Source organism: Aspergillus novofumigatus, assembly GCF_002847465.1.
Source record: "Aspergillus novofumigatus IBT 16806 chromosome Unknown P174scaffold_9, whole genome shotgun sequence".
Classification (NCBI taxonomy): domain Eukaryota; kingdom Fungi; phylum Ascomycota; class Eurotiomycetes; order Eurotiales; family Aspergillaceae; genus Aspergillus; species Aspergillus novofumigatus.
In genome coordinates, this window is record NW_020194282.1 from 1,032,180 (window position 1) to 1,047,863 (window position 15,684).

The 15,684-nt window shown below is 43.3% G+C and overlaps 3 protein-coding genes across 3 annotated transcripts; 1 reads left to right on the top strand and 2 right to left on the bottom strand.

The window, feature by feature from the left end:
* Positions 1 to 7,058: 7,058 nt before the first annotated feature.
* On the bottom strand, positions 7,059 to 8,762 carry P174DRAFT_414003 (uncharacterized protein). The gene is made up of 2 exons (XM_024824378.1): positions 8,398 to 8,762; positions 7,059 to 8,344 (listed from the first exon to the last, which is right to left on the bottom strand). The coding sequence occupies exons 1-2, from the start codon at positions 8,660 to 8,662 to the stop codon at positions 7,299 to 7,301; spliced, it is 1,311 nt and encodes a 436-aa protein (XP_024678482.1). The 5' UTR covers positions 8,663 to 8,762; the 3' UTR covers positions 7,059 to 7,298.
* Positions 8,763 to 10,450: 1,688 nt separating this feature from the next.
* On the top strand, positions 10,451 to 12,324 carry P174DRAFT_378047 (cytochrome P450; the record flags this gene model as incomplete). The annotated part of the gene is made up of 7 exons (XM_024822795.1): positions 10,451 to 10,821; positions 10,881 to 11,090; positions 11,143 to 11,275; positions 11,334 to 11,408; positions 11,468 to 12,015; positions 12,066 to 12,119; positions 12,171 to 12,324. The coding sequence occupies 7 exons, from the start codon at positions 10,451 to 10,453 to the stop codon at positions 12,322 to 12,324; spliced, it is 1,545 nt and encodes a 514-aa protein (XP_024678483.1).
* A 104-nt stretch (positions 12,325 to 12,428) lies between these two features.
* On the bottom strand, positions 12,429 to 14,042 carry P174DRAFT_425055 (uncharacterized protein; the record flags this gene model as incomplete). Its single annotated transcript, XM_024825251.1, has 1 exon — positions 12,429 to 14,042. One exon carries the CDS (start codon positions 14,040 to 14,042, stop codon positions 12,429 to 12,431), a length of 1,614 nt encoding a protein of 537 aa, XP_024678484.1.
* Between the last annotated feature and the right edge of the window lie 1,642 nt (positions 14,043 to 15,684).

The following is a 15,684-nucleotide window of genomic DNA, read 5'->3' on the forward strand; positions in this document are numbered from 1 at the left end:
TCTGAATTTTAAGAATTAATTAAATTTACTTAACTTGCTCCTTTATAGCCTAATATTCCTTCCTCCTAAACCATGCAACAGCAGTTACAGGAAATAACTAAGATATAGTAATAAAAGATGCTTAATAGGCTTCCATCTAGTACAAAGCTATCAATTGCCCTTAATTACTAGATATCTCTATTTTAACAGGCTTTTATGGCAATCATAGGATATTTTATTAATAATAAATAGAATTATTAAGAAATTTTACTTAGTTTTAAACTGCTTCATGGATCTCACTCAGGTACTAACCTAAGTACTATTCTTTTTAACCTGCTTTAGCAGTATAAGATTACAGATTGTGTGCTTTCTAATATAATAGATAATGCATTAAATAATGTTATATTAATAGAAAGTATATAAGATTTAATCTAGTTAAATTAAATCAGCACTAACACTGTAATTATCTATATTCCCTGCATTGTGCATGTGATCTAGCTCAGTTTATAGAAGCTTCTTAGTTAGATAAAAGCTAATCCAAAGAATGAGATAACAGAGATTAATTAGTTAGAGGCCTAATCACAGTCACTGTGAGCAAGATAGTAAAAGTGAGAGATTATTAATACCCTTAATAAAGTAAGTCTCTTTATAATATAGTATTTAGATTAGTACATTAATTATTATAATATTACTAGGTAAGGGCGCTTGTAATTTTTATTAATGCAAGCCCTTAATGTTATAAAGCCTTCTATAATCTCTAGACTAGAGCACTAAAGCTTATCTGATCCAAGATGTTAGGACTTGCTGGAATTCCACCTTCTTAATACTCTAAAGAGCAAAGAAACTGCAGCTAATCTTTAATTAGTTCTACTTATAAAATAGCCATAATTACTTAATGCTTAACTAAGAAGAATAGTGCTAGATTAAGTATCTTCTTTAAATTACTTAACCATTCTTTAAATTCACTACCGCGCTCTCTTAAATAAAAGATATAACTATCTATATTATCTTTAGTATCTATAATAAACTTTTTGATTATCTTGAAGCATTAATTTATCAGCTTTAACAGAAGAAAGTAGCCTGGAAGAAGCTTATGCTTAGTGCTCTCCATACAGTGAAGAAGCTATCTATCTACTATAGGGAAATAGATAAGATCTATAATAATCTATTTATAATTAGGATAATCCTTACACTATAAAATAAGCTTTAGTTCTTTAGTAATAAGGATTGGGGCCTTGAATTACATGATTAATATTATAAAAGCTTTGAAACCTATATAGGTCTCTATAAGGAACACTTGTTAGCTACATAGGGCTCACCATAGGTATCATCTTTAGGTATTTAAATATCAAAGATTAATGCGCTTTTTGCTCCTAATTTTAATTAATTAGTAAGTACTAATAAGACTACATAGTACCTTAAGAGTGGTAAGTAATATTAGTATTCCTGCTAATACTCTACTAATTAATATCATCTAATAGAGACAGCCCTAATTACTCTATAGATATTCTGGAAAGAGCATGAATATAAATTTCCAGCTCTTGCAAAAATAGCATGCAATGTACTCTTAATACCTGCTACTAGTGCTGGTGTTAAGCAGCTTTTTAATTCTACTTAAGATATCTGCCATTATTATTAAGGCTCACTTAATTCTATAATAATCTAAGATCTAATGCTATTCATATGTACATTAAGGTTTAAAGTAGAAGAGAAGGAACTTTCCCTTATAAAATAATATCTTTTAAATGAGGAACAGCAAGCCCTTAATAAAGAGAAAGATGCTTAATAGCTTCAAGATACCCTTAAGCTAATCAGTGATAATGAAGAAGATGATGGCCTGGAGATTAGTATAGACTAGCTAGCTACCCAGCAGCTATCTAAGTGTGCACAGGGTAAGAGAGGAAGGAGTATGATATCTAATAATAAGTAAGAGGGCTAGGAACCTTTTCTATTAGATAATAAAGTGGTTCTTCCCTTACCTAACACATAACAGTGTATCTCTGGACGAAATTAGAAGCATATAAGGTGTGAGGATGATCAGTTCCTTTATTATTAGTTGTTAGTATCATGGGCTAACCTATGACACACACCATATTATATATATAGCTGTGGTTATGTAGTAATAGTTGATTATTATAATGATTAGTATATTAGCTATATATACTTAGCTTCTCCCTTCTTCAGCAATAGTTAGAGTATAGCCCTATACTAGGATTCTGGCCTGCTTATATTTATATATGCAGTTTAAATACCTATAAATACAAGATAAGACTACATAATTAATACATATCATATAATCTGTGATGTTTGTCTAGTTTATCTACCCAACTAGGTTACCCAAAACCCAGCTGGGTTCTATATGAAAGCCCAGAACCCAACTCAGAACACACCCCTTGAGCCCAAAACCCAGCCCAAGTTGGGTTTGACACATGTTTCAGTCGGGCTACCCGGAACACCTGCCTAGGTCTAACCCTCTATGCAACTAGTTATGTAGGTAATTCTTATTATAGGGTTAGGGAAGTGGTTAGTACTAGTAATAAGCTTCTACTTAATAGCTAGTAATTAATCTTTAAAATAGGGGTCCTTTCTATTGCTAAGGAGAGGGGGGTCTGGAATCTTTACTAACTTACTACTAGTAGCTAAAGCCTAGGAACTAGTGTTTCTAATACTAGATCTACAGGCTACCTGCAGGGTGAAGTTATTTTATTTATAGATTACCTCTTTAAGCTTCTCTCAGGCCTTATCATATTTAAGATTAGTAGTGATAAGCTGGGCCTGGGTCTATTTATATTCCTAATAGATCTATTTGTTCTAGCACTTAAGATTGTTAGTCTTACTCTGGCTCTTAATAAGTTACTTATTTAGGAGAGCTGCCTCTACACAGTTCTGGTTTGCCTTTGTGTCTAAAGTAATGTAGATCTAGGAGATGGCTTCCTAGCAGTGCTTAGAGTTGCATTTGGTGCGGGTTCGGGCGGGTTCAAGCCTAGTTGGCACCGAACCGCTGCGGTTTCGGGTTCAAAATTTAGAACTCGCAACCAAACCCAGACCTGATGCGATTCGGTTGCGGTTTTCACCGCGAAACCCGCTGCTAGGCCTAGCTAGGCCTAGCTAGGCCTATACTAACTAACCATGGTTAGATTCGGTTCGGTTTTGGGTTGGTTAAACCGCTAATTTTAACTGTTTTAACCCTTACCATTCCCCCGGGGCCCCTTCAGGGACCCCTCTGACGCCCCTATTAAGCATGCTTACATAAAATTATGATTTTTATATGAAATATATGGTAATTATCATCGTACTAATCTAGATCTAAAATATGAATTCAATATCTATAGGTTTGAATGGGTGGTGGTTAAAAAATCATTTTTAAATATGATTATTGTCAACAGTCAGTTGCATATATATATACACTACCACTATTTTCATACCAACCTATGATAGAGATGAAATTCCCTTATATCTCAGCAACCACCAGGTATTTTGAATAATATTTATATCACTAGATAGCCTTTGATTCAGGCTATCTAGTGATATTAATATCAATTAAAAATATCTAGAATTCAGTAATTTCTAGGTAAAACGGTTGCGGGTTGGTTAACCTAACTCGCAAAACCGCAAAAACCGTAACCGGCGGTTTTAACCGAACTCAAAGCGGTTCCACCCTATGGAAACCGAAACCAGTGCGATTCCCTAGGCTAGGAACCGAACCCAAACCGCTGCGAGTTCGGTGAGGTTCGGGTTCGATTTTTGCGGTTCGGTTATGCAACTCTAGCAGTGCTTAGGGTCTGTTCCCTAGTGGGCAGTAAATTCTTTATAGGAGATACTATTAACTAACTTATAGGTATCTTTATTAAGGCTGCTATTCTCTGTTTGGTTGAGTAGGACAGTTAGTCTTCTAATAAAACCTGGATCTAGTCTATTCCACTGAGTAGAGGGGTTATGGGTTCTATTTCTAGTTCATTGCTGGTTCTTAGGCTCCTTAGTAGAAGCTGCAGGTCTGGCTATTATTATTCTTTATAATCTCAGTTAATAGGTTATATCATCATCTCTAACTGTTGGCATTGTTGGCACGCGAGGGATTCTTTATAAGAGGAGGTAAAATTAGTGCTTAATATGAAAAAGAATATGTTTTTTACTAAATCTTGAACCTTCTAATAAAAGAGATGATATAGGAAGTGATGCTTAGTTTTATATAATAGCACTGATTATATTCTAATAGTATAGTAGTAGTTTGATAGAAAACTAAGCATAGAGAAGAGAGAGAAGGAAAGTATGTACATGGTAGGGAGATATTATAAATAGAGGATGGAGCAGTGCAAACTAGTTAAACAACCCTAAAGTAGTAAGTAGTTAAGAGGGGCAGAAAGCTCTGTGTAAGGAGGTCAGTGGGGAACATGGTGACGGATCGTCACAACTATAGCATTTTCTGCGCTCTACTCATCTAGAATTAGTTGCAACATAGATAGACTGGTCGTGGGTTGGGTTTGGATGGATCCACAGGGGGTTTAATCCAACCCGCATGGGTTTTGGGTTGATCCACCACCTATCTAACCCACCCTCATATCCATGCGGATTGGGTTGTGGATAACCATTCTACCCATATTATACACGTGATTTTAGACTATACTACTTTTGGTAGGCGGAAAGACCTAAGAATTTAGACTATACTACTTTTAGTAGGTAGAAAGACCTCTCTTTAAGAGAATATTATGAATATCTGTCATTCTGCCGGTCATGTGCACCCAATGGGTTACCCATATCCATATGGGTAGGATGCCATCCACCCATATGGATATGGGTTGGATCAGAGTCGACCCCCATCCAACCCAAAGTGCGGATTGGGTGGGTTGGATATGGATTTGCGGATTGGGTCAGCCAGTCTAAACATAGAGATGACCATGCCTTTAGTCACAAGAATAGTCTCAAGAATAGTTCTAAAGGGCAGCATGTAGACTGGCTGACCCAATCCGCAAATCCATATCCAACCCGCCCAATCCGCACTTTGGGTTGGATAGGGGTTGACCCTGATCCAATCCGCATGGATATGGATGGATGACATCTAACCCACATGGATATGGATAACCCATTGGGTGCATGTGATCTAGGGCCTTAAGGGACTGATAAGCTTATCCAACCTAATCTAGGCCTAGGTAGGGATATATTTTTATATATATAGATAGAGAATAGTCATATCTATCTATATATAAAATAAAAATATTAGATTTACTAAGAGAAATTAGAGTTATGGTGGATTTTATATTTTAGATAATAATGCTTAGGACAGTAGTAATAAGAAATATATATCTCCGCACCATTTTTCATCCCAACTTTAGGAAGCCCCTATACCCCCCTAATTAAGCATATTTCAGCTTATAGGATAGGTAATATATAATATTTATATAATAAGTTATTATATTAATAAATAAAATATATAGATATCCTAGTGGTGTAGCTAGAATACTAGAAAAATGGGTGGTAATTAGAATACTAGGGGTCACCTGACTAGGTATTATGGATATATCCATTATCCGCAATCCAACCCGCATGGATATGAGGGTGGGTTAGACAGGTGGTGGATCAACCCATAACCCACATGGGTTGGATTGAACCCCTTGCGGATCCATCCAAACCCAATCCACGACCAGTCTAGCAGCATGGCTGACAAGTGTGCATGTATCAGGGCACCCTTGGGCATATGCTTAATAATCTTCCACAGCTTCATGGGATTAATGTATGACTGTGCTAGTAGGAACATCTCCCTAGCAAAACACTCATCCTCTGGATGCTCCAGCATGCCATACTACTACTAATAGTTATTAGTCTCCTCCTGCTAAATCGCCTGGACGATGGCATCTGCCTGTCAAGCAACTATTAATAGGTTCTGCTAAAACTTGTGATCCACAGCCCAGTCAGTATTAATCATCACTAGCAAGGCACAGCCGCAGCATACCTTATCGCTGCCTCTTTTCTGTTGTGATCATAGCTAATCAATCCATGAGATGGCGCTGCACGGCACTACCATTCGGATCTGGGGCGTCATCAGGAATGACTTTCGCCGCGGTGAGCGACAGACACAGCGCATAGGCCATGAGACTCAGCAGCTTCATGGTGATCAGGGCCCCTTAGAACTTGGTAGGATGGAGAAGAAGAATTCAAACAGCTCTCACATGTCCTGCTGAAGCTTAATATATGAACATTTAGGACCAGTGTCTCCGAGCTCACTGTAGAGAGGCACAGAGAAGCGTATTATTGCCGCAATGTTTTGATCAGCTCAACAGGGATTGTCCCGATCAGGCGGCCCTACTCAGATTCTCTGGCTCATGTAAGTGGTGGATTGTATCCGACACTATTGGGTGGACCCGCCTGTCCCTTAGTTGCTGTTGCTGTTAGGTCATGGCTCATGCGGTGTGCCTGCTCTTATCAAGTCAGGACACACCTGCCCTGCATGTTAGGGACTGTTTCCAGGGTGACGCTCGCATCAGTTAACCCATTCGTCGTCTTGCCATGTCACTCCCTTCTTGGCAATCGGCGATCTGCCTCAGTATTTCCGTTCTGGGACAGCCACGAGTTGCCTAGTTTTGGGTGATGTTCCTACAGATGCAGAACTCATGAAAGTGAGCACGAGATGATGTTGCTAGTGAAGATAGGTACTAGCCGTATGATGCTAATTATGTTACCCGAGACAATGCGCCGATAGATATATCTTCGACCTTCCAACGTGCTCTCTTCTTTGCTTCAATCATTCCAAGAGGGACTTACGGCCCGTTCCGCAACCCCTTCCCGACCAAGGTCACAGCTCCAAGGTCACGGCTTCGAGGACCTGAAATGTGATAACTCAATGCAGCTGCTGTTGGTGCTGCACTAGAACTTGGAGCTACGCCAGAATTTCATTTAGTAATCATTAATCAGCAGTTTGACAGGGGTCTTAATGGCCAACGTGAGCAAGCAAACTTTCTAGATGGAATTACGACAGGGTTGGGATTCGATTTTTTCAAGAATTGACCGACCGCTCATGGATAACCTATTCTTCGCTTTATCTCTGCTGCTTGAGGGCCTGCCCATAAGCCTGCTGAGTAGAGTGAGCAAGGTACTTAGCAAGAACAGTCCATGAATAACAACACAAGCTCATGCCAATTCATTACTTTAGTTTCCGTATGTTTATCCAGTCATTCGATACATATTGACGCTGCCCTACAATCACGGCCGCCTGGATTTACGCGGCTTTGATATGCTGAGGTATTTTCGTAAGGAATGTGATAAGATGTGTTCTCTCAGAGATGCCCTTGTCTGACAGAAATGGCCCGCGGTAGCTGGCTGCGTGTTTAGCGCTTATCGACAACTTGGACCAGTTTGCCGGTCCTTGGATTAATATCAAAGTCTTCCAAGCTTACAATAGAGACCTTCAATGAGTTTACCAGTCGCCGCTTGACATGGTCTTGGAACATTGGGCGTCGCATGCCGAGGCTTTTAGCGATATTTTCACGCACTGTATCTGTGGAGTCGTGAGCCAAATTGTCGCAGACTAGGCGGATAGTCAACTGATCTATGGAGTTCTCCCTCGTGATCAATGCTTGTAGTGCTTGAAAGGTCCTGGCTGGAAGTGCCGAAGCGACAATGTCATGAAGATCAGTGAAATCTATCGAGACGGGCCCTAATCGGACAGCTTGCTGATCTCGTCCGAGCAGGCGGAAAGTTCGATTATTGTAATCTACCCATTCAGCTTTATCGCCACAGGGATAGCGTACGACTGGCTGCAATTTCCGTGCGAGGTTTGTCACCAGAATGGATCCAGGAACACCATGTCGTGTTGTAGGGGTTGTCGAACCATCCGGTACAATCTCCAGTACCACTGACGGACTATTCACAACATGGACCCGGGAGTCCTCATCAGGAGTTGAATAACCCAGAACGCCTGCATCGATACTACCGTAAACTAGGGACCTAATTGTAGCGTTCGGAAATGCCCTAGCAACCAACTCTCGTTGGTCCTCATAAAACGGCTCTCCCGAGAACAGTAGCCTCTGGATAGCGGGGAGTATGTTGTTCTCTTCGACCAGGTGCTTTGCGAGTCTGTATATAGTCGTGGCTGTGGCAAACACCACAGTCGCGTTCAACTGCCGCATATGCTGGATGCTTTTGTCGGGTTCACAGGAACCACCAATCGGCAGCTGTACCAGTGGAACTCCAATATCCATGATTGACAGAATGTGGAGGAGGAAGCTGCCGTATAAATCACCCGCATAGAAGAGGTTTGCAACACGATCATATGGCTGTATGCCAGCAGCGAGTATACCAAGTCCAAGTTGATAGCTGGTAGTTCTGAGCTCGTCCTTGGACATAAGTGTTACTTTGGGGTGCGAAGTTGTTCCTAAATCAGATGTTCAGTCCTGTTTGCCTGCTTGTGCTAGGAATATTATTCACCTCCAGTATTCATGATAATGCCATCATCATGAGAGCCCGTTATGATTTCGCTACGTGAAATCCCGTGGCCTGCCCAGTATGAAGTATGATCCACGACGGGATAGGCTTCTAGATATGCTTGATCTCCCAAGGAAACGTTCTCCCAGAGCTTGCGGTAGTAAGGGGAGGATTTCCTAACAAAATCAAGATGGTGTTGCAACGCAGATGTTTGCAATGCAACGGAGGTAAATGGTGGATTAGATGTCTCAGTAGGTAGTGGCGTCATGTTTCCAGATTTGTTTTGATTGGCAGTCAAGGAGATGAGCAACGATCAGTCAGATACAAATTTTGCAAAAGATTCATTCTTCTCCTCCTTTATGTGCATCTTTTGATTAAAGTGGCGCAATGCTCCTGATGAAGGCAGTCGTAGACGCTGAACCACTAGCATTTTGTTGGCACATGCCCACGCTCCTTCCGCAGGGGACGGAAGATATCGCCAGACCCCTCCTAGATGACACTGCAGCGGCGTCCCCGACGTCGCATTTAGCTTGTCAAGGAAACAAATGATTTTGCGTGAGATCCTTGTTGGCTTATGCACCTTATGAGCTAGTATATTGGTTTACGAACAGCTTCCTGTCCTTTGCAACACTACACTATGCAGAGTGAAAGTAAGGAGAGTGTAGCCGAGATGCTTGGCCAATCAGTCTCCGCAATTTCAGACCTAGTGATAAGATCACCAACTGTCTGCAAGGACTGGCAGATCTGATCCTTTTGACAACTCCGCGGTATACAACTGCGAGGATTGCCATGTATATTTGAATATCAAGATATGAAAAGCATTGGTCGCCCACACACCAGTAATCTTCCCTTGGGTCATAGTTATACCCTGGGATCCAATTTAACTGGTATGGAAGATATTGTGAACCATGTTCGTTCCACTGCATGATGCATCGTCCAAATTAAAACTCTCGGGGTAGTTATATTTGGCAGCGACTCGAATACTCTTTTGTGGTGTTAGGGACTAAATAAACGGCAATAAAACTGAGAGAGCGACCTATTAAAGCCACGCATTGTCTCCAGTTCACCACAGCATGACTGGAACAAACGACCCGAAAACCCCTCGTGAGGTTATAGGGGAGATTCATGGACCTACAATGAAGTCAGCTTTTGTTTAACAGACATCTAGATCTTTTTGTCTGGACGATTGAATGCGCCTGCGGGGAGTGCGAAGAAGGCGAAGCAACATTCCCTAAAAGCGTAGGGGTGACTTCTTCAGGCCGAGTACCTTCGAAACGGAGACTTACTTTAGCACAAGTCTCTAGCGGCCAATTATAGAGGCCGTTGTTAACTGACAAGTGTTGAAGGAAATAAATGGGAAGTTTTCCAAGGAGCATTGCCACATGGACTTGCAACATTTTACCATAACACTCCCACGGGCCAGGAGTAATACCTTATCAATATGAGGATGACATTGCTAAACTGGCTCACCCCTGCAGGAATTAGCATAAATTCGACTAATAGAACTCCATGCCAACACTATGTGGTTGGCTTGCTATATGATTATGCACCTAATAGTAAGTTCATCCACCCAATGCCTGCCGATGGTCAGCCGTCGAAATGCCCCTGTGGATACTACCACTTATCCGCAGTATGCTATGTCTACACACACTCACGTTAGGCGAATTTCGTCAATTCGTAGCTGGCATTTAACCTGCAAGGGATGAATACAGTGATGGTCAGCTGGCATTTAACCTGCAAGGGATGAATATAGTGATGGTCAGCTGGCTGATTTTCCAGCCTAACTTTACGGTCAAGCGTACAGCTGTTGTCAGCTAAAATCCAACAGGCTCTTATTGGTTTGAGGGGTGATGCTCATGCTATTGAGCCAACAATTTAGGCGCTGTCTGTACAACACTCTGAAGCCAGTTGCGGGGCAGTGGACTTGAGACAATTATTTAATAGATGAGGCATGAGCTGACATGCGATTATCCATTAATATTTCCTTCCATATATATATATTCTCGCAGAGATGAGCTACAAAGATAGTCATTCAATGATCGAAGTTGCCAAAGATATGTGGGCTTCTGGAAGCTCTTTTTACCTTAGCACAATATGTGTGACCTTCTGGTTAGCCAGCATCTTTTATCTTACAATCCGCAGTATCTGGAAATCAATACAGTCCCCCTTGTCAAAGGTACCTGGACCGTGGTATGCCCCGTTTACAGCTCTCCACCTGCGTTATGCATTCGCTACTGGGGAAATATGGAAACTTGTTGAGGATAGTCACAAAAAATATGGCAATATTGTCCGACTGGGTCCACGTCATGTTTGGATCGCGGATAAACGGGCAATGAAGGAGATTCTACAAACAATTGACCTGCCAAAAGTTGCAATGTACGCGGAGATTTCGCGAGACCGCTCCAGTCCGGGGCTGTTTGGTGAGATGTAATGAGTCTAGCTCTTCTGGCTGCAAAGCCCAAAGTTTACTGACCAGTTATCATCAGTCGACCTGGCCCTCACAAACTGTTGAAGAGATTTCTCTCACCCGCCTTCACTGTTGGCTATGTGGATCAACTCAGTAGCATTTTCGGCGAGTGTATTGCAAAACTTATCTCAAGATATGACAATCTATTCCATAAAATGGGGGTAATCGACAGTGGGCAAATTCTAGTGACTGATCTTATGAAAGATTTGCATACTGTCGCGTTGGATATGTACGTGTGGCTCAAAATTAGTTTAACTGCCCTTCACTGACTTCCAGCCAAGAATGGGGGAATGCTCTTTCGGACACGGCCTTGGACAGACAGTTACAACAACAGAGACTGATCCCGTGGAGGAGTCCCATATATGGACTTCTGTACCGCATGCGATTTTTACAGGAATGTCCAAAAGATATCAGGTGAATTCTACAATACATATACAGCAGATCTGGAACTGATATGTAAGCGTTTATTCAGACTGTGTATCTGAAGCGGTGGTTGCGCGGATGGGGGATTGATATAAAGTTTGACTGGCCAGCTGAGATGATCCACGTGCGTATTTTCCTGGAGGACACTTATGGGCAAACAATGCAAGGAGCTAAAAGCACCAGGCAATTCATACAGTGATTCAAAAGCGCAGAGATAAGCCAGGCGAATCCCGCCCTGACCTGCTGCAACATCTGATCATTGAAGGCAACAGGCCTGATAACGGGCAAAGGATGACGACCAGAGATATTATAGACCAGATGTCCGAGCTTCTCCTCGCTGGGTCCGAAACGACTTCAGGAACGATCGCATGCTTATTTTTGGAGCTCATCCGGAACCCTGAAGTGAAAGAGAGGCTCCTGGCTACTTTACCAGTCTTATCGCCAAATGACCCCATCGTTGATGGCAAGTTCGTTCGGTCTAATCCTAGATTTTCGTACCTTAGTGCGTGTATCAAGGAAACTCTTCGCCTTCATCCCATCGCTTCTGAAATGGGGCGTCGAACGGGCAAAGATTGGGTGTCGCTCATGGGCTACAATCTTCCCCCCCATACGGTTGTTTCGGCATCTTACAGACATCTCCACCGTGACCCTGATATCTGGGACCAACCCCTCCACTTTTACCCTGAAAGATGGATAGGGCAGGACAAGGAAAATGAAGTTCCACACGCAGAGTAAGTAGTCCATACAGGTTGATCCCTTACGCTGCTGACATATCATGAAGTCTGCAAGCATACTATCCCTTTTCCGCAGGAAAACACAGCTGTATCGGCATCAAGTATGTTCGAGCATGAGGAATTGGATTAGGACAGCACTAATTCGTTTACAGTTTTGCATGGAATGAAATGAGAATGGTAGCTGCCAACCTGCTCTCTAGGTATGACTTTACAGAAGTGCCAGGCCAGGAGGTCGACTATCGCCAGTATATCACGATGCAATTCAAGACAGGGTCTTGGAAGGTCTCGGTCAAGCCACGGTATTAGCCTCAGCCCACGTCATGCAACTATCGAAAAGTCCAATCGCTCTATCCTACGGGCGGTCCTAATCGTCGATAAACCCAACCAGGCTTCGGCTGATCAGACGATGTTCAGGGTTTACTCATGTACACCAACGTGGATATTGGAGTGAGCCCGGGTGGGATGCTGACATGGCAGGCTGCTGAGCTGGGAAAGAGACGGCGGCTGGCTAGACTGTAGATGTTGACCGTAGTTTCGTCAAGCGCATCCCAGCTCCACGTGTCGTCGTGTTGGCGGTGATGGCCCAGCTCGTGCCAGACAGCCCATGACTGGCGGAGCTGAGTCTTATTCCAGACGTCCCCATGGTGGTGGGCCGGAATAGCAGCGCGATAGTCGAATGAATTCAAATCTGTATCGTTGCGGGTCTGCACAACCATAGGTCGCAAGTGGCTCGGTCTGTCTTTGGGGTCGGGCGCCGTGGCATTAAGGCCGCTGATGCTGTCTTGGGCGGAAATGATTTCCTTATACCTCTCTGACAATTCCTGCGGGGACATCTTTTGCCCCGCATAAAATTTCGCATCCGCCGCCAGCCCAGTAATGATCACCCGCTCACCAGTGACTTCGGCGAATGGAACCTTGGTTATGCGCAGCATGGTCTCCCAATCCTTTTCAGTCGTCACACCCTGCCGGGACAGTGGAAATGGCTGGGCTGCATCCCCTAACAACGTGACCCTCAAAGGAGGAGATGCCTCGGGGGCGCTGTTGCTATAGCGGACATAGAGGATTCCACCAAATGCGTTGGACACTGTATTTTTCCCGTTGTTCAACGGCTGAGACGGCTGCAGCTGGACCGGCATCAGATCATTATGATAAGATGGATGCACTAAAGCCGGAGTACCGATCAGGATCTGGGGTTTCGATCCAGTCTCCATCGCACCAGAGACGTTCACGGTAAGCGTGGTATTGGGATTCAGGTAGAAACCCGTAGGTTGAAAGTCAGCCCACTTGAAGGCCTGTTTTAATCTAGCGCGCTCATCGTCTGCTTTTGGAGCTGGAAATACAGTGATGTCGCGTGGCTGTGGGAACTGGGACTGATCAGTTTGCTTAAAGGTCGGAGGGGCGCGCCTGTCCCAGGTATGATTGTATGTCTTAGAATCCGATTGTGTGAGATTACCTGACTGTGCCACGTATGAGGTCAGGGTCAGCGGGAGAATAATTTTCGTTCCATCGGGGGAGCCCCCGAATTTCAGCGTTATCTTCGAAATATTGTAGAAGGTGCGGTCTGCACAGTACCATACGCATTGGATCTTCTTTGAGCCCTTGACTGTGCCTTGACAAGACGCGTCAACCTCAGCGATCGACAAATCGAACTGATCTAAGTCTGGCGACTCGAGAACGAGCTTGTCTGCTCTGCGGGGACCTTTATTTTGGACCTCGGGCCAAATAGCCTGTTCATGGGTTGGATAGAAAGCCTTGTATTCCTGGCCGCTTTTCAAGGCTACATTTGCTTTCTTTGAACTGGCATTATGATCCCGCCCAGCGATGGCACATTTAACACAGCTTGCCCTGCTTTGCCTCTGTCGCCGTTTCTGGCCTTGGTCGAGATCACATCCCCTTCTCCCGGCCACAGAGGAAATCCATCTTGCTCGCCCTCCAGCGTCCACTTCGCAGAAATAGCTCCTTCTGCCTCCACAGGAGCGCGAGTGTCCGCTACGGATTTCTTCACTTGGGGCGCCCCGAGGCATAGGGGGACACACCCCGGAATAAAGAGCAGCCAGGAGTAATGCATCGGCTTATTTGTAGCACTAGACTTGCGAATAATGCCAATCACTATGGTATTGTTTTATATGACTCGTGAAAGAGAGGAAGGGTAAAAAGTCTGAGAGGCAAATCAAATAACGACCTTGCTGGTTTGTAGTTTGTTAAATAGTAATTCACAAATCTCACAGACGGTGACAAACGCGTAAAGCTGTAGCAGGGAGCATTCCATGTTATACATGATTAGAAGTTGGATAAGAACATCCAAGCCCAGGAGGAACTTACTCAACTATATACCTGCCATCCTTCATACTCAATCCAATATTACCAAGCCGGGATCTGTTTCACGGGCATGTTGCATTATTCTTATCGGACGTGCGTTATGAGAACGTCGATAAAGAATATTGTGGTGGAAAAGTCATTACGTCAGTGTCTAAATCCATGAAAGACGGAGCATAGCATTGCCACCTTTGCCTTTAGACTAGTTGGAGTCTGCTTGCGGAGATTGGCATCAACTCTGGCTATGGTTGGATCATACTGAGGCGGTTTTTCTTGCAACGTGTAACAGTTTTGCAGAGAATACCGCCTCTTGCGCAGCAGAAACAATGAGCATTTCTTCACCAGAACCAATAACAGTATGCTTCTACAGACAAGTATGGTTCCAGAATCTGCCATGCTACACAAGCCAGAGGTGCAGTTAGTTATAAACATTTAGTCATGTTAGCTGTACAAAGTATCTGCATTGCTATGATGCGAACTCTAGGCGGCTAGACGACATAGTATGGTGCGTTGCGGACGGATTAGTTGGGCGGCTTGGACGACAAGCCCACCGGACCAAAACTGCCAGATACGGAAGCGCTGTGGGTGGCCTGGAAGTCACGGATAGGCAATAACAAAGGCCAGAATCAACAGACTGTCTATACAGCGACTAGTAGAATATATGACACAATTGGCCATGTGGGGTCTGTGGCTCCGCGAAAGTTTCCTTGGGATAGCTGTGGCCGGCTCCGGATGAAGCACGGGAACGGACGTTATCAGCACGATTCGCATCATGTTTAAATAGAAGCTGTATTCTAACAAACACTGATTATAACTGTAAGGGCATTATACACTTGGCTAAACAATCTATGAGCTCATGACCATGTAACTATACCTGAGATTATGGCATCTAATGAGTCTCTCCAAGCAATTTCAGGACATCGGTACTTTACGAGAAGTCAAAATTGTAGTGTCGATCTGGTGTTTTGTTTTATCGGTGTCCATGACGGGGATCAGCGTGTTGTGTTATGACGCAAACAGAATCAAAATGAAGTTGAAGGGAAGAAGGTGTGATAAATTGAATGACGATGCCATATGCCGTTAAAACAACTAAATTGCTATTAATAAAGTACCTGACCAGCCTAGAACATTTAAGTCCAACACATGAGCGCGCAGAATATCAATTGGTAAAATAACTCGAAGATTATCTCACATCTCAGCAGTTGCTGTCTGAATATTCCATATTCCTTCCCTCAACCTCGTGACACTACAAAAGCCATGGCTACTGATGGATGGCAGCCTTTTGACAAAGTAACCAAATTAATTTGTGCAGACAATCAACTTTACCGCGCCTCTGCGCCAAATTATGGA

Excerpts from the sequence above, each read along its gene's own strand:
- P174DRAFT_414003 (XM_024824378.1), bottom strand. The coding sequence starts at position 8,662 with ATGACGCCACTACCTACTGAGACATCTAATCCACCATTTACCTCCGTT. Across the intron at positions 8,345-8,397 it reads CATTATCATGAATACTGGAG|GAACAACTTCGCACCCCAAA; the intron begins GTGAATAATATT and ends CATCTGATTTAG.